Genomic DNA, 22,453 nt, shown 5'->3' on the forward strand with positions numbered 1-22,453 from the left:
CCAATGCAGGATACTTCCCCTACTACACATTTGGCAGTGCTGTGCTTGGTCTACTGCAGTGGTTTTCAACCTTTTTTCATTTGCAGGTCCCTAAAATATTTCGAATGGAGGTGCGGAGCCCTTTGGAAATCTTAGGCATAGTCTGCAGATTCCTAGGGATCCACAGGTTGAAAACCACTGGTCTAGTGTTAAGGATACCAAACAGTGGAACTTTCACATCTTCCCTTGGGAGGAATCCTCCAGTAGCTATTGTTAACAAGTTTGCGATAGTTTACTGAAGTCTTCCAACATATACCCTGGTACTAACTTAAATTATTCATCTCCCTCCTTCATGGCTAGGCCTTTCGAGCATTTGTAGCTTCAGGTGACTACAGAGTACTTCAAGTAAGAAGGTGTCATGAAAGATTTATGCTACATTTGTGTCTCGTCCACCTGTCTTTTATTTATTTTGTTCTAATCCGATGTGATCGGAGATCAGTTCTGGCCACCTTATTCAAGAATGCCATACTCCAGAGGCAGTCACATTAGAGCTGCTTGGTACAAGACTATTATTCTGCTTCTACATTATGTATACCCAGCCCGACGAGACCTCTCACTACAAGCTCATGGGTGCTTTCCTCAACTCTCTCTCCTTCTTAAGGCTATCATTAGAACTTTGTTCCTTCCTGTAGATATCTGGTTCTTCTTCTTCTACACAACCCCAGATACACTGGTTGCATAGAACACCTAGCTTTTCTACTGCACTTTTCTCAAAGCACTTTACAAAGGAAGTCAGGATCATTATCCCCATTTTACAAATGGGGAAACTGAGGCAGAAAAAGAAAAGGAGGACTTCTGGCACCTTAGAGACTCACAAATTTATTTGAGCATGAGCTTTCGTGAGCTACAGCTCACTTCATCGGATGCATCTGAGGCAGAAAAGTGACACAGTTTACCCAAGGTCACCCAGCAGGCCAGTAGTAGAGCAGGAACAGAACGCAGATCTGAGTCTCAGTCTAGTGCTGGGTCCTCTAGGTCCCAATCACTCAACTGACAACATGCAGTCGGTCATGGTCATGTAGTCAGTTACAGAATCAGAGCCCTATGCAGAGTGAAATAGCAAGTAATTTCTCTGTTCTTACTGGTTTTCATATTTCTAGTACCATCTCTCTATTGTTATGATCATTTAATTCTGCACCAGTCAATGGCTCATTTTATGGGTTAACACAGCTGAAAACCTTTGCTCCCTTAAAAAAAAAAAATCCTGTCATGGTTGTGACCTCTTGTAACTGTATTTAATCAGATTACAGAATTTCACCAGATCACCTCCAACTATGGTCAAAGGAATTTGTTTCAAATATTTGCAGCAGATGGGGTTGTTAAAAGTTTCAGTGGGGAGAGAAGGTTAGCTCTGAGGACAATCTATTTCAGACAGCCTCAAAGCTACTACAGCTCCCTGTCCGGGGTAACTAACTCCTTGTTGGGTGTGCCAGATAAAGAGAAAACTTTCGCTCCCATCCCTCCAGGATTTCACAAGACCAGCTACAACAGAGGCTACGCAGAAGCCCAATGCACATCTGTAGCTAGCCCATTTGTTAAGCAAATATTGCCTTTGATGTGAATCCTTCTCCCTGGGTTGTGAAACCCTTACCCTGGTATCCCCCCTCAAGCTCTCCCCCCCCCCCCCCGTTAAGGAAATGGCGCAGGGAAATGCAGACATTCCTCAGTTTCCCCGAAGGGGACACTTAGGTCTTTATTTGGTGCAGCCTTGTGATTGCACCAGGGGAGAGCAGCGGCCAGGGCTCGGCCGCTAATCCATCCGGAAGCAGCCGGGGGGGGGGGGGGGAAGGAGCCTGCAGCGGGGTTGCCAGCGGCTGCAGGCGAGGGACAGGCGAGCGGGGACTCCCCGAGCACTTTCAGGGAGCGGGCAGAGCTCACGGCTAGCGGCCCCCCTGCTTTGCAAGCGCTGAAGCGAAGGGACTGGGGACGCGGGATCCGAACAGCAGAGGAGGAAACCGCCGCTGGAGCAGGCTCCGTCCGCGGTGCCCTGGGCAGGGGTAAGCGCCCCCCCCCCCCTCCCCGACTGAGCACGTCGTCGCTCCGCACCGCCTCTGGCACAGCGCGGTCCCATTCATCCGGAAGGGACCAGCCCCCCCCCAGTGAGCTCGCTGCAAACCGATCCGCTTATGAAAGCGGAGTGAGCGGCGGCTCGGCAGACAGGGCACGGGTGGCCCCGGGGGAGGCGGAAACTCCGCCTCGAATTGTTCTGCAAACTCCCCCGCCACGTTTTAATCCTCTTCTCCCCCCCCCGCCCCGCCGCCTGCCCCGCGGCGCCCCAGGCCGGAGAGAGGCGTGCGCAGGGATTTGGGGCACCCAGCCGCAGCTCGCGACGTCCCTGCAAAGCCTGACAGCCAGAAGCCGCCCCGGTGCCCACCTTACCAGCCCCCTCCTCCAAGAGGATCGCAGTCCAGGGGCCGCCTCGCCGCGGATCTCACGCCAAACCGGCCCCTGGCTCCCTCCACGCAATTATCCAGCCCTGGCTTAAGGCTTCCAGGAGGCATTTAAATCCCCTGGAGTCTTCCAGTCAAGCAACGTCAGCTGTGCGCGCTCCGGCCACGGAACCCGTTCCTGCTCCAGCTGTGAACGTGGCCGGAGGAGCCACACAACTTCACCCGGCGCCTCCAAGGGGAAGCGGAGCACTAGCTACCGGAGGGAGAGGGATGCTGCTGGGTCGGCTCGGCGCGTAGTGTTAGCCGACCGGGGGGGGGGGGTTCCCCCATTAGATCTAGGGTGGGGGAGAGGTATCGCGACCCTCCCCAGCACCACAGGGTTGGAGTCTGTCCCGCATCGCCTTAGCCGCAGCTGTGGGGTGCTCCCAGCCCGGCGTTCTTTGGAACGCCGATGAGGAACTCTTTGGAACGCTGGGGGCACCCCATGGAACGCTGACCCGGGTTCCATGGAACGCTGACCCGGGTTCCATGGAACGCGGAGCGCCCCCGAGTTCGGAAGGCTGGCCCTGGCAGGCTGAGATCCCGGGCTCAGCTTCCCCGGCAGCAGCTGCAAGCGGGGGAGGAAAGGGGGGGAAACGGCTTTGGGGGGTTCGAGTTTCCTACCTGACTGGCGCCTCCGACTTCGCTCTCTCGCCCCGGCAACGAGACGCCCCCTTCCAAGCTCCGCAGCTGCCAACGCACCGCCCAGGCTGGAGGAGACAGCGCCGCTGGCTGGGCGATGCGCCCGGCTGCCCTTGCCCCGTCCGATGCCCAGAGCCCCCCAACGCCCCTCCGCCGCTCGCCGCCTCTGTGGAGTCGTGGCACTTTTTCCTTCTACGCTGGCACGGCGCCTTTCCCAAGGCTTCCCTCCAGCCCGCCCCCGCCGCTCCGCATGGGCCTGCGGCGGTTGGTGCCAGCCCCGCCAGTCAAGCCCGCGGCGGCCCAGTGAGAGAGGAGACAGCGGGGAGGGAGGGCTCTTGCGAGTGGATGAGCCGGGAGACCAATGGGGCCGCTGAAGGCGAGCGGAATGATGGGAGTTGTAGTTTGCCAGCTGCAGGCTTCGACCTGGAGAATAAGAGCAAGGAAGAGCATTCCCTTTTACACATACTAGTTACACACGCTTTACTAGGGCGTCCTGGAGTCTCCTCTGCCCTGCACCCGGCCTCTCCAGGCTCTGACCTTCTCTGGCAACCGTGTGGGTGGCAGGAGTGAAAACGATTAATTAAATAAAGGATTGTCAGCACTTTGGGACAGGGATTGTCTCTCACTATGCATTTGTACAGCACCTGGCACAACGGGGGCCTCGGTCCTGGCTGGAGTGTCCTAGGCACTACAAATATTATCCGATTATGACTGATGATTGCAAAATCAATTACTTGTTAGGGCATTTAAGGGCTTTGTCTACTGGGGTTGTTAATAGCTATTCCACTAAAAGAAATGAAATGAGTATATAATTCATAATCTGGAATGACTGCAGGAGCCCAAAATTCAGCCATCCTAACTGGGACAAAACTCTCCTTAACTACAAAGTGAGGGGAGGGGGCTGTTACCTCAGGCCTTGATCCTGCAAATATGTAAATACATGCTTTTCTTTACTCCTACAAATAATCCCATTGACATAAATGGACCTAACCCTGGGTTAAATTACTAATAATAATTAATAATTCCTAGCTCTTATTTACTATATTTCATCAGTAGATATCAAAGTGCTTTACAAAGAAGGTCAGTACCATTATCACCATTTTACAGATGAGAAAACTGAGGCACAGTGGAACCATGACTTGCCCAGAGCTGGCAATAGAAGCCAGGTTTCCTTAGTCCTAGTCTAGTGCTCTGTCCAGTAGACCATGCTGCGTCCAAGTGCTTATGCAAGATAGGCACATGCTTAAATGGTGGCAGAACTGGGATCTAAGAAAGGACTGAAGGTTTGGGATTGCAGGTCTTACTTTGTGGCATGTTCAATTTGGTCAAATACTGGAACATTATTTCAGAAGCGCCTTTAGGTCCTGTTTGCGGATCACTTTTGTACTAGCACTGAGCACACCACATGTAATAAAAAGATAGGCCCTGCCTCTAAGTGTTTACAGTCTTGTATATACCAAGACAGCAGATGGATAAAACAAACACATGGAGGGAGAGCAAGGCAAACAGTGAAACATTCCTGATTAGCTTAATAAGTAGACTTATCAGACCTGCCCACAAGTCGTGTCTATTCACAAGGAGACTGCTTCACTAAGGATCAATTTCAAGGGCTTTCTGGGTAGACCCAGCTGTTCTGAAAGATCAGGCCATGGTGTCTCGAGTCAGTCACCCAAAATTATTGGACACTTTAAAATTTGGCATTGGCCTTTCTGCTTTAATTTTCCTATCTATAAAAATGGGGATAATAACTCTTCCCAACTCCCTCCCTCCCAGGAGTTGTCACAATTAATGTTTGCAAAACACAGCGTAACCCATAGCCCTCCAGCCATTGTGTTTTCGAATATAGTGAGACCTTCCAATATTAACCCTGTAAAGCCCTTGAGCCTGCCAGGAACTCTCCATGGGCTTAGGGATCTGGGCGCATGGGCCTGATTTAGCAATGCACTTGAGCATTTGTGTAACTTTAAGCACATGAGTTTTTCTACAGAAGCCAGGGGGACTCCCCACATGTTTAAAGTCATGCATATGATTAAGAACCTTGCTGAATCAGGGCCAAAGGCAGGGAGGTGCCTAGATACCTTTTGAGGATCTGGGCCTAAGAACCAACCATCACACTAGTGGCTTGTTCGGACAGCTGTCCCTCACAAAACTTTTTGAAATGTAGGCAGCTGTGCAAGAACACCAGCACACATGTAGCTTGGGGCTGCCTCGTAGGGCAGGAAGCTGGTGGTGACATTCAGACCTCTGGCCATCCCCTCCCCTTCATATATAAAATGAGCCAATTAAGTTTGGAGGTGCCCTATGGAATAACCTCGCTGGCCCTCCATGGGGTCCTCAGCTCAGTCCTATGTGATCTCTTTTTGGGGGTAGGAGAGTGAAAACTTCTTTGGCAGGCACCACCTAAAACTCTAAGGCTGGTGTAGGATTTTTCTGTGCGCGCTTCAATGAGACATATAAAAGCCATTCGTTATTTTTCAAAGTCTTCCCCGTTCAAGTTACCGTCAGAGCTTTAGCACTAGTTTGGAAGGGGATCTTTCAAGGCTTAAATTAGAGCCTGCACAAACAAGTCTGGAAGCCTAATTCTAACTAAGAAATAAAAGATCCTAAGTCATTATTTAATACATTTAGCATTCTCAGTGCTGGTGAAATGCTGCAGCCCTGCCCCTTGTCACATTCCCTGGGAAGAAAGACTCCTTTACTGCAAAAAGAAAAGGAGTACTTGTGGCACCTTAGAGACTAACCAATTTATTTGAGCATGAGCTTTCGTGAGCTTTCATGAGCTTTCGTGAGCTAGTCTGTATTTTTGCGAATACAGACTAACACGGCTGTTCCTCTGAAACCTGTCCTTTACTGCACTTAATTTCAAGTGGAATATGGTGAAAGATAGCACAGCATTAGCTTCTTAGAATTAGGGCCGGGGGCTGATTTAGCACAATGGATAAATCTAGCTTCAACACTATGCAATCCAAGTTGTGAGGGTTTCTGTGGTGCATCCAAGAGGCGGGATGTATTTACTTTTCATATACATCATCTCTAATTAGTATAAGCCTATAAACTGGGAGTGGGTGGGGAAACTGTTTTTCTGTCCCAGGAGAATTCTGAGATTTTGAAAAAATTTCCCATCACACAACAGGACGAAAAGTTGAAATCTCAAAAATGTTCACAAAGCCGACAAACCAAACCAAATTTCAGTTCCGGTCCTGTGACGTGTCTGGTTTCGATCATTTTGAAACCTTTCAATACAAATCTGACTCTTTTTTACTTTTTTTTCTTTTTTAAACCAATTTCTTGGCATGAATTCAGTGCACATTCTAAACAAAAAGTTGTTTTGAACAGAAACCCCCGTGACTTTTCAGTTTGACAATTTCGAAGGAGGACGTCTTGGCAATTTGGAAACTTTTTCCAACACTTTTTTGAGTCAGGAAAGGCGTGGAAACGGGCTCTTTGCCACGAACAGTTTCAGTGTTGACGAATCAGATTTTTTCAGGGAAAAAATGTTTTGTTAAAAAATTCCCAACCAGTTCTGCTGTAAGACTGGACTGTCCTCTGCCAGGCGGGAGATGGGAGGGACTACAAATAGACAGGAAACTCAGCGAGTTTCCATTGCATGAATCCATCAGGTAGTGGGAGTTTCCCCCTCCTCTCTCCTACCATAAGGCTGAGCCCTCTCAGATACCCTGGGATCTGCATGTATCCCAAGAGCTCCTTGGAGTCCAACACCCTTTATTCAGAGCCAGGGAAGTTCACACAACTCAGGGGGACAGTGTGGATGGTAATGCTGACCGAAGCAGCGTTATCTGATTTAGGGCGTCTTCATGGGTTTGGTGTCATGTTGCCATGGAAAGTGACTGCTGGTGTTCCTGCCCCATCCCTCATGCACACGCATGTGTACATCTCAGTTCCTCTAGAGTAGTGTTTCTCAACGACCGGTCCCTGAGATCTCACTGACACACTTTGGGAAGGCAGCAAGCCAGTCCCTGGTATCAAAAAGCTTAAGAGGATCCACAGACATGCTTCTGTTGGCTGAGATGAAGATGGGTGATGCCCAAAAGCCAGAGTTCCCCATGCATCACACCCCACCAGCATATCCACGATATCTATAGAGTCCCTTCCTCGGACAGAAGCAGAGTGGACAAACTGGCCCATAAACTTTAATATCTAGGAGGAACAAAATGTAGCCTTAGTAAGGGTCCATTGAGGTCAATGGGAAGATGTCCATCCATTGATTTCGGTGGGTGCTTAATCAGGAGTGTCGAAGACCGCTTATATCCCCAGTGGGGCCTAGTGGCAAAGCCATGGTGGGGAGGAGCTGGCTAGCGGTGACACTGATTAGTTATCTTTCTGGGGCCAAAGGCCCTGTACAATAGGAGAACTGTGCCGGACAAATAACAGGTTCCCTGCCCTAGAGGGCTGGCATTTTAAGAGCATGGGTACAAAACAAACAGAGCAGTACTTTGCAGTAAGGGAAGGGCATGGGGTTACTGTAGCTGGATTGCATCACTGTCCCGGCAGCCTGTTCACACTGGGGGCTGAGACAGGGGAAGCGGAGACACCAAGTGGAAAAAATGAATTTGCTGAAGGTTTTGAATCCCCCACCTGGCCCGGGAGATTGCTCTTCTCCTCCAGCTCCACCCCCGCTCTCCCTCTGCTCTCCAGCGGACATGCTCAGCTAGACACAAAACCTCCTGCAATGAGAGAGGTCTCCTGGTCTCAACTCAGCACTGCTCTTCCGCTCCCTGAGGGACAGCAGGTGCTGCCCGCAGCTGTGCTGCGTCTGTGGCTTGCATCCCGCCGTGCACATGCGGAAAGTTAGCGCCCCTCCTGCAACAGCTGCGTGGATGCGGTGGGATACCTCAGCAAATTCCTTTGCAACAGCCATTCTCCAGTTTGGCCATGCTGTGGGGAGCATGGCATAAAAGGCCCCACCTCCTTTCCTGCCCACAAATCACGGTGCCAATGGCGTTGGGGCCCACTGGTGGTCTACGGGCTTATCGAGGAAGCACTGCCGTTTTTTGATTCCCAGAAGCACTGAAAGTGATGTAAAAGAACCAAGCTCAAGGCAGAAGGCAAAGCATCTACTAGATGAAATTGGCAGACAACGGACAAGCACTCCCCTAGACAATTCTGGTAATGCGACTGACTTGGCGTTAGGTGTGCCCCGTGCTGTACTGTAAGGCTAGAAAAGGCATTTTCCCCCTAAGCAACATTAGGAAACAATCCCAGGCAGTGCCCAAAAGGAACACTAGGCTAGGGGACCCAGCTTACATGCTGGTTTCTGGGCTGAAGCCCTTAGGGGTCCTTCATAACATTTCAGAGTAACAGCCCCCAAATATCCCATTTCATCCATTACCCTTTCTCCTTCCATTGTCTGCTAATCCTCTCTAATCCCAGTTTCTGGGGAGGAGGGCATTTCTATCTACACGTGGCCAGAATCTGACTGATTCCTTTCTTTGATCATTTTGATGGATAATATCAATGTTTATTTTTAAGCTTTTCCCCCCAGTTTTTGTCAATTTAAATTTTCACAGTTGCGCAAATTTATGCTGGGTTAGACAATGGGGCTGGGGGGGCGGGTGTCAGGCAATAATTATTTAATGACGATAGACGCTGAGATTCCAAAAGTTAAAACTTTATAACTGTTCAAACATAGACGATTATTTTGGCATGTGATGTTGACAAAGTAAATGTCCTTAAATCAAATTCCAATAAGTTCCCAAGCAACACTTTCCTTCTATAATAATCAAAATGTACAGACAGGTAAAGTTAGAAAATATTGTTTCATTGGCTTGTGCGTGTACTGTGAAACTGCCATTTATCGACATTTACAGATAAAAATCTAATCTTTCCAAATCTATTTATATCCCTTCCAAAACATCCTTATTTTTTTCCTATTTCCTGTGATAACTCTGGATATTCTTTGTTACCCATGTCCTATCCCTTTCTGAATCCTGCTAAATTCTTGGACTCCATGATATCTTGGGGCAATGAGTTCCCCAGACTAATTGTGCATTGTGTGAAAAGTATTGCCTTTGATCAGTTTCAAATTTGCATTATTTCCATTTCTTCAAGTGTCCTTTTTCCTCTTGCATTTTGTCCTATTAAATAGCTTACTAGGCTCTTTTATTTAGACATTTCCAACTGCTGTACAGGTTTTCTGGTTGAAATCGCACCTTGCAACTAGGCTACAGCTTTGAAAGGGTCCAACTCTTCTCCCTTCCTTTCCTCCACCTGCCTTTTCATGAGAAATTCACTCCTACTCTCCTCCCAGACCTAAACCACTTTTTCTCTTCTGGTCCCGAACAGATGCTGTCAATCACATCATATTCTGATGTGGTTTTTATATGTAGACAACTAGAAAGTGGGATGAGACCATCAAAACTATTTCAGTTCTGGCCAGAAATTATTGTCTGAAAACTGGTGGTGCAAAGCTGCAGAATTTGGCCATGAAAAATACACTTTTAAATAATAAATCCAACTTTGCATATGCAGTTTTCATTCTCTGTGTTGGTGCTGGTGATAGTCAGAAACAACTAGGGTCACTCTTATGGTTTTTACATTTCATAGACAGTCCTCAGTAGGGTGACATAGCCCTATTATTTACAATTACTGCACATTCTGATGAGCCTTTGTGCAAATATATAACACTTATGAGTACCAATGAAAAGTGTGATTGATGTTACCTGTAGTAATTATATGCACTATTGCTAACACCGTATATCATTCCTATAAGGACCACACACCCATTTGGACTATTTGTATGCGAGAAGCACCTATAGAGCTCATCTAAGATCAGAACCCCTCCAGACACAGAGGAAGAGAACCCCTGCCCCAGATAGCTCACGATCTAAAGAGATGAGGCACACAAATAGTGAGAGGGAAGCGGCTGGCCCAATGTCACACCCCAGGTCAGTGGTAGAGCTGGGGACAGAACCTCCGTCCATCTCCTGATTCTCAGGCTATGTCTTCACTTCCCCCATCGCTGGAGATAATCCACCCCAGGAGAGACGGAACTAGGGCAAAGGTAGAATTCATCTGTCGACCAAGCACTGTCTCCACGAGGGGGTTGGGTTGGCTTAACTACATCGCTCGGGGAAGGGGGGGGGGTTTCCACACACACCCCTGAGCTATGAAGCTGGGTCGGCCTAACTGTCTTCTATAGACCTGGCATCAGTCGGATGCCCTCCTAGGTCCTGCCTTCCAAAGACACGGTGCCATCACAAAGTCAGCAAGTCAAAGTCTCCTGCCAGCCCAGCTCCATTCATGGACGGGCACGATTCCCTGAAGCAGCGACAGATTGCAACACGACCAAGGTGATGAGGAGCTCCCAAAGGTGCTGCCAAAGTGGGAGGAACACCCAAATATCTGAGCATCAGGAGCACTGGGCACAGACCATCAAACCAGTGGGATTCTTCTCTGCTTTTCTCTAGGTCACCTCTGGAAGGACTACGAGTCCCTGCTATCCCTAAGTCTTTTCCCATACCGAGGGTAGCCCCTAACCTTTGCCCCAGGAGTGGGTTCCAGTCTAGCACTGCTGAGAGTCACATGACCCCTCATCACTAGTTCCGTATGTGATGCTGCCCCATCCCTTCGTAATCCTCTCTCTCTGACTCTGCCCCGGTGTTCAAAGCCAGTAATGTGCAGTGAGCCACTTGCAGAAGGGAGTTTGTAAGCATGGCACCCTGCTGGAGGGGTCTGGGAACATCTTCCCTTGAGAAACACCCTCCCTCTGGTGCCTTCCAATTGGTAAAGAACATGGTCCCTTCAGAAGCATCTTTATCAGCTAGGGATAAAGCCACCACTAGTGAGGCTGGTTTCAAGGTGTGGAGGGCCAGAGGGGGCACATTTGGGTGTGAGAGTATCTAGGATTTCACTGCCCTACTTCCTACTAAATACATTTATACAAATGTGATTTGCTGGGCTGAGTCCTGAGCCCCACTCCAGCCCCTTTGTGCTGCCATGAAAGGCAGTGGAAGGCAGGCAGATCCTGCCAGCTGAGGATTCCCCTGATGCGTGGGAGTCCCCAGTTGGCATGGCTGCTGTCTTGGCATAGCTGGCTCCTGTGCCACCCCAACTGCAGGACAGGAACGACTAGCAACTACTGAATTAGGGCCTGATCCACAGCCCACTGAAGCCAGTAAGTGCTCCAATAGGCACTCATAGATTCCAAGGCCAGAAGGGATCATCGTCATTATAGTCTGACCTCCTGTATAGCACAGGCCAGAGAATTACCCCAAAATAATTCCTAGAACAGATCGTGTAGAAGACAAGCCAATCCTGATTTTAAAATGATCAGTGATGGAGAATCCACCATGACCCTTGGTAAATTGTTCCAATGGTTAATTACCCTGACTGTTAAAACTTCGTGCGTTATTTCCAGTCTGAATTTGTCTAGCCTCAGCTTCCAGCCATTGGATCATGTTAGACCTTTCTCTGCTAGACTGAAGAGCCCATCATCAAATATCTGTTCCCCATGTAGATACTTACACGCTGTGATCAAGTCACCCCTGAACCTTCTCTTTGTTAAGCTAGATCGAGCTCAGGGAGTCTATCACTATAAGGCAGGTTGCCTAATCCTTTAATCATTCTCATGGCTCTTCTCTGAACCCTCTTCAATTTATCAACACCCTTCTTGAATTGTGGGCACCAGAACTGGACACAGTACTCCAGCAGCAGTCACATCAGTGCATTGGATCAAGTACTTAGAGACTGACGGGATTGAAAAACTACACTTCTGACTGAATGTTCTGTTCAACCCTCAGGCAGGAACCAGAATGGTCTAAGGACAGTGACACACATCTCCAGTCAGTGCTGTCGCATCTTACTAGTGTCAAGTCTGAGACAGCACTCTCAGCAGACAGTCTTGTAACTGGATTCACTCCCGAAGGCATTTACTGTCTGAGATCAAAGAGAGAAAAAGGAATTTTGATAACAGAAGGAAGAAGAGGGAAAAAAGGTAGCTGAAGGCTACATCCACATATGTTCTATTCCTATCATTTGTTTTACAGGATCAATTAGAGGTGAGACTCCGGTGCGGTCGGTGCTGTTCAGACACATCGTGAAAGACCGTCCCTGCCCCAGTGAGATTAAAATTCAATATTTTAGTGGAATCAATGACAAAATGTCAGGGAAGCAAAATCATTTTAAAATGTTGTTGAATTTTTGGGCTAAATCCTCAGCTGATGTAACTCTGCAGTGGTGTTGTGATGATTTACACCAGCTGAGGATCTGGCCAGACATCTTTCCCCTGGTGCACAGAAAACAAGCCCTGCTATTGAAGAGGGGCTGTCAAAGGTCAAAGGGTCTCGTTGATTGCCTGGTACATCTCGCCACAGCGGAGATGAGAATGAGTGACTGTTCTGCGCAAACAGATGTGATGAAAGAAGTGAAAAAATATGCTAATCAGGAGCACTTTCTGCTAATTATGGTAATGCTACTTCTGCAAGGCATCCCAAAATAGTCGCTCTATTCTCAGCCCCTGCGAGAGACTCCAGGGCTTTCATATTTTTCCCCGGATACTGCAGCCAGGGGCGGTGCCAAGACCTTACAGGACTGGGGCCGCTCTCCCCAACCCCCACCAACACACAAAAAGGGCACTGGTCTAAACACACTGATTAAATCAATCAACTAAAAGGCACTCGAAGTGCATCACGTGAACAGGCTGTCATCATAAAGAAAGGAGGAGGAGAGAAAGGCAGGTCTTACATTTAGCGCTTTGGATTGGAATGAAAGTGGGCTGGGTTCAATTTCTGCTTCTTAAGATTCCTGTGTGATTTTGGGGAAGTCACTTAATTTGCATGTACCTCACTTCCCCCCCGTGAGACGGGCACGGTACTTCGGTTCAGACTGTAAGCTCTTGGGAGCTGGACTGTCTCTTATTTTGTATGGTGCGTAGTACCCCCTAGGTGCTACGATAATGCAGATATGAATAAAACTCACCACGACACACATCCAGTACAGTGTCAAGTGATTTAGCTGCAGGTCTCCCATTAATGTTAGTGGTTTGTAAATAGTTAAATCCTTCTGCCCTGAATATTTCCCCAGTTTTGCAAAGTAAAAATAATGGGTGAATTTATTAGAGTTGCCACCTTTTTAATTGCTAGTAACTAGACCCCCACCGCAGTCCGCCTCTTCCTTCTGCTTTGCATCTTCCCTTGAGGCCCCACCCCCTTCTCGGTCTCTTCTCCCAAGCCCCGCCCCCTTCTCCATCTCTTCCCCCCCCCCAGATAAAAAAAAAACTGGACATCAGAACTTGTTAAATGGTACCTGGACATACAAGCTGAAACCCGGACTGTCCGGGTGAAAACTGGATGCGTGGCAACCCTAGAATTTATCTAGTGCTTTTAATCTACAGAAATTGCTCTACAAATTGGTTTCCAAACTGTGGGTCACATTCTAAGCCCAGCTACACCTGTGCAGCCCATTGATATCACAGATGTAAGTGGACCTCTATGCATAAGCATCTCTTCACTCAACACTGCAAAGCAACTTCCCCTTAAGTACCAAGCAGCAACACTGCGCACAGTAAAAAGTACAGAGTACCTTGGTCAGTTGACCCCAGGGCTGTATGTAGGGAACATACACTCCCCTAGCTTTCTGCCAGGACACCTCCTGATTTTGCATAACGAAAATGCCCCAGGATCTGTATTAGCAACAAGTTGTCAAGGCCTCTGATTTACACCTCGTCTATAAAACAACACTCGCAGCATGGCTGGGCTGGAGCGCTCCACTGAGCCACCCCTCAATCCACTTCTTGCGGAGGCTTGGCAGAAGGTTTCTCATTGTCACATGGCTTTTGATCTCTAGCAGGCCAGAGATAGTCCATACCCCAGTTCCACTACAGAAAGCTCCCACAGTAGGATTATTTTTCCATTGTTATATTAACATTCCCCTGGTTTTGTCTAGCCCCATGTTGCTTCTCATTTCTGTTTCCTTTCTTCTTCATGGTCTTTATCTCCTGAGGTATTCTAGGCAATCACATCCTGAGCCTCTGGTTGCCCCTTGTCAATTATATTTCCCTGCTCTCAAAGCACAGCACTCTTGCTTGATTGTGCTAATTATCTTTAGCACATTAGTTCCTATTAGCTTGCACGTTCTTTATACAGAAGCCAGACCCAAAATGATCTGCCCTGAAACCATGGCTGCCACTGATTGCAACAGCCACAGAGCTCTTGCAATCAGGGCTGTTCCAAAGCTGGCCTCATGGATACCTGTCAAGTCCTCAGCTGGAGTAAATCAGGGTCACTTCGGTGGAGCGTAAAGGGAGCTTGCTGATTTATACCAGCAGGGAGGATCAAGCCCATTGCCTTGAGGAGACTGCAGTGAAAGCAGTGGGAAGACTCCCACCACTAGATGCTGTCCCTTTAAGAAATGCCTTTACTGGAGGGTCACAAGGTGAGATTGATTTTTCTCCCTTTGTGGTTCACCCCACATAACATCCTCTCAACCTCAGGAATTCCCAGATTTAACTTAATGCCCATGCCCCTGGCCACAAGTTTAACTGAGCCCACCTGCTGCCTCTCCTAGGCCTGCAGGAACTTTTCCCCTGCTTTCTTGGCACATGTGACCTATACATCCCATCAGCCACCCCAGGATGGTAACTTGTACGAACTGAATTTTCATTTGATTTTTTACTTTCTTTATTGGTTTGGACAAATAAATCCTACCAAGTGTTTCTTGTCACTCTCTGTTATCAGGCAAGTCACCCATAACCGTGATAACATTTTCCCACCAGTGGGCAGTCGCACCAAACATGGATTAGTGCCCAGAAGGAAATACTTTTTCACATGGTGCACAGCTAGCATGCGGAACTCATTGCCACAAGATAGCATTGAAACAAAGAGCATAGTAGGAGACAGAAAAGGAATTGGAGAGACAGTGTTGACTAGTGGATAGAGCACTAGACTGGGACTCAGAAGAGCTGGGTTCTGTTTCTAGCTCTAACACTGGCCTGCTAGGTGACCTTAGGCAAGTCACTTCCCCTCCCTGTGCCTCAGTTTCCCCATCTGTAAAATGGTGATATTGTTACTGAGCTCTTTCGTGAAACACTTTGAGATCTGTAGATAAAAAGCGCTTGATAAGCTATATTAATTATAATTATATGATTAAAAAGAATATCTAGGGTTATAATAATACAAAACCAAAAAACCTCAAGAGTTTAGGAAGGACTATAACCCCTCATGCTTCAGGGCTTAAACTAACCTCTAACTAGTGGGAGTCAGGGGGAAACTTCCTTTGCGGGCAGATTATCCCATTACTATCCCCTGCAGGATTTCTTGTACCTTCCTTGAAGCAATTTATAGTAGAAGGCCCTCTGGTCTGACACTGGGCAGCGGTTATTAATGATTATTATTATTGTTATTCATTTGTATTGTGGTAGCACCTGGGAGCCCCAGTCATGGACCAAGACCCCATGGTGGTAGGCACTGCACAAACCCAGAACAAAAAGATGGTCCCTATCCCAAGCAGCTTAAGTATAAAACCTTTTGAGGGAGAGGGGTAAGATTCTCTTTATATGGCTCTATTCCTCCAGTGAAACTCATGTTAAGCTACCCCCAGAGTTATTCCTAGAGTAGATTTAACTGGGACATTTGGATCAGGGTGCACATTACAAACTTTGTTGCTCCAAGCTAGAGAGGTGGAGGGGGTATCTGTGCCCCATCAGTCTTCCTGCTGATGGGGTAAACCGATGGTGAGCTCCCATCAATTGTGACTCTGTGCTGGCCCCAAGGAGTCAGGCCCAGATCCTCCCATTAAAACCAAGGTGTCTAAATCCCTGTGAGGATCTGGGCCGGAGGGGCCACGGTTGTTTAAGGCTGGCTCTGCTGCCAACCTGCAATGTTTGTTCCTGTCCTCATGTAGCCAAGAAAGCAATGTCAAGCCAAGAGAATTCAGCACTGTGCCTGTGAAAACAGACCTAGCCGACCGGAGAACGGCCCTGATTTGTGAAGTCCTGCAGCTCAGAAGCTTAATCAAACGAGAAGAAGAGAGAAAGGGAAGTGTATTGGAAATAGTTCTCCGTGGTAAAAGCGGTGCTGAAAGTTCACAGCCAGACCCCTGAAAGAGTGGGCACACGTACCAACCCTGGTACATAACCAAGCAACCGTTCGAAGCTATGCCGCAGCGACCCGGCGACAGCTGCCTGAGGTGATGGCACAAAAGGAAGGTTTGCTGCATCTGAGGGTGAAATGAAAGGAGTCAGAGCTGGGCGCACCTTGTTAATTAGGAAACGCGGAGGGTAGAAATAAATGCTCTTGCAGGGATGTCAGATCCAATCATTAGAACCAGGGCACCTGAACCGGCGGCATCAGAGGCTGTGTGAGAAGGCAATGAAAGGTTAGGTCCCATTAGTGCAAGCAGACCCCTGCACTTCTGTGGACCCCTGTGGGCTAGGCACTGGATCACGGCAGGATCGTGTCCTCAGTGAGTGAGTGACCAGCAATCCTGCTATGCCTCTATCAGTGGTGGCTCTGCCCATAGGGCTCCAGGGACACTGACCTACTGAGCCCAGCTTTCTTTCCATCTCAGCCCTATGGGCCGCCTGTAGTTGTCCTTTTGAACAGACAAGCGGATCCATCTTGCAGATGAAGGATCCGTACAGGAAGGGGCTGCAACTCCCACTGCTCCCCCAACTGTCGGATACTGCGGCAGGGAGGAAGGGTGGCTACGCTCCCTTGAATGCTGCACTACATAGGGGAACTTCTAGAGTCCCCTTAATTAACGAGCAAGCGAGCAGCAAAAAGTTCGCCCTATAACTTTGATCCAGATGTCATTCAGGAAGACACACCAGGGAATGAACTCCCCCCCCCGCCACCTCCAACATACACCAGAGATTATTCCATCAGCACAGCATAGTCATCAACCACACAATTACACCTCTATGCTCAAAGCAGCCCCTGTTGACTGATCAACAGCTGCATTGTAGGCGGCTTTTACTCTGTGTTTCCAACCAAGCCACCCAGCTGGGGAGGGAAGGAAGAAGGACAAGGATCAGGTGAGTAAATAAATAAAGCTTTGTACAATGACGAGGTTAAAACAGGATAAGTTATTTTATAGCCTCAAGTCTCTGGCTGCTAGCTAGGAAAGCTTTGGCAAGCCCTGTTGCTTAGTGCTGATGCATTTCCAGATCTCTCCACTTGATTTATTAGTTTACTTAAAATCATGCACTTCTCAGTGAGGAACATTGAGGCCTGCACTTGTAATGAGCGAGACTCCATGGGGATGCAGGGTTTTTGCTCATGTAGATTTCGTTGTGGGATAAGGGCCATGATCCCCACGTCGCGCCCCACATTAGTCACACAGAAAGCAGCATTCCCGTCCAATCTAGCCATTCAGCATTTCTTTTCTAACATTGGAGCATGTCTTACAAGCCTTGTGTTTTGCAATGGCAAAAATCTCTAGGGGCATTCATGGAATAAAGGTTTTAGAATGTGACCTCTTTGGGGCATGGGCTCTTTTGATAGGATTGCATAGCACTGACCATGATTTGGCTGCTATAGAAATACACAAATAAAATAAATAATCATTAATAAAACTTAGCAGAAATTTTAATACAAGCAACTCTTGTAGGATTTGAATGCACTATTTTAGTCAGAGAGGGACAGATACATTACCTAGGAGGCTATATAATCCTATAGGCACAATGCACAAGGAGTTGAGAGGTACAACCTATTGCACTTAACTTCCCTAGTTTGTCCCTTTTGAGCTCCTGTAGCCAGCCACCTCTCCTACCCCTTATAAAAGCAGGAGCTTGGGCTTTTTGCTATTTCCTTGCTTGCTGGCTGTTCCTTCTGCTCTCTGGCTCCTGGTGTGTTTTGCAAGTGGTTTATGTTTTTTGGTTTAAGAAGTGGCAGGTTTATAAGGGCAGTGGAAACTCCTGCTACCAGTTGCAATTAAGTGTGGCATAGGGTGTTGTGATGGAGGATTAGGAGGGATAGATAAACAACTTTTGTATCAGATAACTGGCTCCTTGTGTCTACTCATGCTGGTGGGTGGTGAATCTAGAGTTTATAGGACTATTGGTTTAATTATAACCTTGAATGTCTATGTGGCTCCCATCTTTAGAAAATGCACCATGTCTGTTGTGCTGAAACTGTGCCAGGCGACAATTGTGGGGGAGATCATGTCTTCCTATGGCACAATCTGGTGTGGGGCTGGGGAGAAGAAACCCTGTGAATTCCCTCTTGTAAATCTTCCTCTGACTCTGTGTCTGGAGGGGGCTGCCTTGCTCTGCGTGGAACCAATTGGGGGTCCAGCCCCCAAATCCTGTGGCTCTGGAGATGTCTCTTCTCCAACTCCCTGCCAGTGCAACTGTAGCGTAGCCATGAAGACACACCCCTCCATGAAGTGGGGAAAGGGTTTCAGTGAGCAGAAGGCTAATACAGCTGGGAACTATACTGTCTTTGCAGCAGATTTCCTGCTGGGGGCTGTGAACAGATTGTTCTGGGGTCCCCCTTCCCACACAGGCTGCCTTAAGGGGCAGGAGATGCCACCTCCCATCATCCCCACCTGTCCACAAGTCCCTCCAGATCCTCTCCACCCCATGCCCACTGGAGTCAGTGCTCAGTGACTCTGCAAGTCGTGCCCTGATGCACGAATGAACAGGGGGATGAGCTAAAACCCTCTACTTGTTACTTGAAAATGTCCCCCTTCTGTGGGTAGGGACGTGGTATAACCTGCATTCGCTGTATTTATGAGTTAGGTTTCTATTGCATCGCACTGTGCAATATTTATAACAGCAGGAGTGTTCCTAGCTGATGAGCGCTCGCCCTGGAGCGGGCAGCCACTTTCCCTGCCACGCTCCCATCGGCTGCGATCAGGACACTCTCAATGGAGAAACTGCAGGCAGCTAAAACACGGGCCACCCAACGGGCCTCTTCCCGTGGCAAGGGGCAGTGATGTCATAGGGAAAGGGGTTCCAGAAGCCTGCGGCAGTTGAAGTCCGCCAAGGCGTCTCCAGCCCAGGCCATGGTGGGGAGGGAGGTGTCGTCACAAACCTGACCTTTGGGTGTGGTCCTGCGGGGCAGGCCTGGGAAGCACCCACTGCTGCCGCTTCTCCATCAAGGCCGCTAAAGCCCAAGGTCTCTGAGAAGGTAGAGAAGTGGCCCCAGTCTGTTTGGCTTGCTCTTGCCACCCTCCCCTTTCTGCTGCTGGCTTCTCTCCACCAGCCCAGCCGGGCAGGGGAAGGGGACCGACGGGTAGGGACACTGGTGCTGTGCTGGAATTGACAGGCAGCAACTAGCTAGCCAGCTGAGCCACGGGTGCCGCCCTGTGGTTCGGGGCGAGCCAGGACTCTGCTGCTCTTCTCTGTGGGGGCCTGCAGCTCATTAGACGCTGAGCTCGCCTGCACGTGGGGGAAATCCATACCAGTTTATCAGCAGCGGTGCAGCTCCCCTGATGCTGCCAGCCTCTGAGCAGCTTGTCACGAGCAGGCGGTATAATTGCCTACGCCCGGTCTACGCTGTTGGTGGCAACAATGCAACTGCCCCGTGGCTGGAAACCGTGTGCTCGTTTCCCCCATGTAGCTACATAAGGATGCGTCTTGATTGAAGCAAAAAGTCTCAAAGTGGCCCCTGACTTTGGATGCCTTGATGTTCCGGTATCCGCCTGATATTTCAGACGTGCTGCTGAGTCACAATAGTCAGCAGTAGGTGATTACAGGTCAGATATCACCCTAGGTGTAAACTAGTTGTTTTTTTTTTAATGGGATAGAAAATGAAGTTTATACAGGACAAAAATTGCTCAGGCAACAGGGAGCAAGGGCCTTATGTGGGAGCTGTGTGAGGCATTCCTTGTGCACCACTGAAGAACCAAATGAGGGACATGCAAACTATTCATGCAGGAATCTTGAAACGACCCACCTTTAGTATCCAACTCTCTAACCTCAGGTTCCCGATTATTTACTTCTGATGTTAATAAACTTCAGCAATCAAAACAGGGAGGTAGGGGGAAGTCGGATTTGTATGGAACGGGGATAACTTTGGGATTAAAACAAGGGAGGGATGCTTAGGGGAATGCTTGCTCTGTGGGAGGGCTGGTCTTCCAGGATGACTCCAATAGGTGTGATATCAGCATTGGCCTTTGATTGTTCTTTGCCTCCTCCCCACCCTCACACTGCTGCTGTGACAGATCATGGCGACCGGAACCCAGAAGTTCAAAGCGTTTGTGTCTGAGCCGATGGGCGATAAGGACGTTACAGCAGTGGATGGCATTAATGACGAGCTTGGACTAAAATTAGCTACAAAGGGTTTTGACAAGGTAACCATCTTTTCCTCCCACTCCTTCCCAAGCTCTGTTCTATTTATGGAGCAGGTACTGTGAGAGGACTTGATTTTAAGAAGACTGTGTTCTTGTGACTTTGCTCTTGTGATAGTTTCTCCTGCTATTATGGTCTTAAAGGCACTTCATTACCATAGCTTGATCCAAACTCTGGAGGGTAGTTATGCTGAATTATTCAAAGGCGCAAGACTGAATGTTATTCAAAGGGGCAAGGTCAAATTTTTTCCATTTTAAAGTGAATGCATCGTGACAGTTCCTTACAGTCCAACCAGAAATATTCAAACTATGCCTTTGGTTTTTTGAAATGCATTCCCCCCCATTGCAGAATTTGTTTGTAAGAAAGCCACAAGGACTTCCCATGGGAGGGTGGGAGTATGGAATTAAAAATATATATGTCATGCGTTCGTTATGGTAAGTCTGGCAGCAGCTAAGCTCAAGAAGGTCGAGCTATTTCGTTTCTAGTGCGGGCTTGGGAAATTCCGTCACTGGAGAAACGGATGCTTCTGCTTTCTTACTACCTTCCTTGAATGCCGGTTAGCCGTCTCCCCCCCAGGGGGAAAAAAATTTACACTTCTAGTCCAGTTAACCTTTTGTGCATGCTGGTTGAAAGAAAGTGAACAGAAGGGGTGTGGGAAGATCTCTGTGTAGATTTCAAGAAGAGCAAACCCTGCTCCACCTGTCCGTGTTGGGGATCAGTTTTGTGTAACGACTGGATCCCGTCTGCACCCGTAGCATTGCTGCAAAGTCAAGTAGTTCGTGCAGAACAGCCCGCTATGGTCACTGCGTGCGTGGCCTTCTCTCCTAGTGCACGTGCATTGCCTTGGTTGCCATGGGATGCACGGGAAGCAAGTCACACAGCAACAGATAGCTGATGCCACCTTATTTTGTTAAACTGTAGTAACCAGGTGACTCTTGAGTTGTGCTGTTGATGGAAGGTAATGGACACCTCCTACTGCCTGGTCCATTTCCTGCTGCGGTACTAATGGGACAACTGCAGAATCTGTGAGCTAACTCCTTTAGCAGACAGTGACTGTCAAGGCAGGTCAATGTTTAGGCCCCACAACCCTGAGCCTGTCCTTGTCTCTTACCCATTTTGATTGCAACTTGAAATGTTAGCAATTGTAAGAGCGGATTGAAGTGGGGACCACTTCCTGGCTGATTCACGCCCAGCACAAAGTTAGGACAGACCCTGTTCCAGTGGTTATGGGGTGGAGTTAACCAGCAACAGCCTCGCGTCATGAAAACAGCCCCTTTCGAGGGAGCTGGACAGACAAGGCCCAAGGTTGCACTACACGCAACAGATAGGCTCCTCTTTTAATGATGCTAGGAGCCTGTCGCACACTTGTGTCGGAGTAAACCTGGCCTCCCTCTCGTTCTGGAGAGCTAAGCACCAGGCTAAAAATGGGCAAAGTTCCTTATCCTGGCAGAACACCCCTAATGAAGTCACCACAGGAAGAGAAGCAGTTACTTGTCTGGCAAAGCTTAGACCATAAAGTGGGCCAGAGTTTCAAATTAACCAGCTACTCCAGGATATGGAGTCAAATGGGAGGATGGGGGGAAACTCATTAGCTGTACTAACTCATTCTGTTCCTCCTCCTAGGCATACATCCTTCTGGGCCAATTCCTCCTCTTAAAAAAGGACCATGCGGTTTTCCAAAGGTGGCTGAAAGGGGCATATGGAGCCAGTCCGAGCCAGGCTCAGCGGTGCGCCTCCTGTCTGACAGACTGGTGCTACGCTTTCCTCTAGGGAGCTGGCTGCATAGCCCTCGTGGTGTGTTCTGTGGACTGCAATAAAGTCTTTCCTGCCTTGAACTGTCCAGCCTCAATGTCTTCTTATTAGATTAACAGAGTCTCTATTGTCCCCCAAACAAACTGTTGTATGTTCTTGTGCAGGGTGATTAAGTGGGTCAAATTCTGTCCTTCGTTATCCCTGTGCTACCCCTCTGGAGTCACTGAGAGTCTAGCCCAACAGCCTCCTGCCCATGGAGAAACCTGGAACTTCTCCCTCTTAGCCCAGCTGTTCTCTCAGACCCAGGTTCAGCAAGACAGAGAAGCACGTGCTCCAACGC

The 22,453-nt window shown here is 48.6% G+C and overlaps 2 protein-coding genes across 8 annotated transcripts in view; one reads left to right on the plus strand and one right to left on the minus strand.

The window, feature by feature from the left end:
• Nucleotides 1–3,183, minus strand: part of RRBP1 (ribosome binding protein 1) — a 55,761-nt gene extending 52,578 nt beyond the window's left edge. For 4 of the 5 annotated variants that reach the window (XM_073339722.1, XM_073339721.1, XM_073339720.1 and 1 more), the window contains exon 1: nucleotides 3,093–3,183. The gene's annotated coding sequence lies outside the window, so the exon portion shown is untranslated. Of the gene's footprint in view, nucleotides 1–2,418; nucleotides 2,536–3,092 lie in introns of those variants that run through there. The other variant, XM_073339719.2, reaches the window with a different exon arrangement.
• On the plus strand, nucleotides 1,823–22,196 carry BANF2 (BANF family member 2). Of its 3 annotated transcripts, XM_073339724.1 has the most exons (4): nucleotides 1,823–2,036; nucleotides 15,969–16,253; nucleotides 20,235–20,363; nucleotides 21,985–22,196. In XM_073339724.1, exons 3-4 carry the CDS (start codon nucleotides 20,238–20,240, stop codon nucleotides 22,129–22,131), a joined length of 273 nt encoding a protein of 90 aa, XP_073195825.1. In that variant the 5' UTR covers nucleotides 1,823–2,036; nucleotides 15,969–16,253; nucleotides 20,235–20,237; the 3' UTR covers nucleotides 22,132–22,196. The 3 variants fall into 3 exon arrangements, with proteins under 3 accessions (XP_073195825.1, XP_073195824.1, XP_073195826.1); XM_073339723.1 differs by lacking the exon at nucleotides 15,969–16,253; XM_073339725.1 differs by lacking the exons at nucleotides 1,823–2,036; nucleotides 15,969–16,253 and adding an exon at nucleotides 16,276–17,100.
• The last annotated feature ends 257 nt before the right edge of the window (nucleotides 22,197–22,453 follow it).

The sequence above is a fragment of the Lepidochelys kempii genome, chromosome 3 (genome assembly GCF_965140285.1).
Source record: "Lepidochelys kempii isolate rLepKem1 chromosome 3, rLepKem1.hap1, whole genome shotgun sequence".
Classification (NCBI taxonomy): domain Eukaryota; kingdom Metazoa; phylum Chordata; order Testudines; family Cheloniidae; genus Lepidochelys; species Lepidochelys kempii.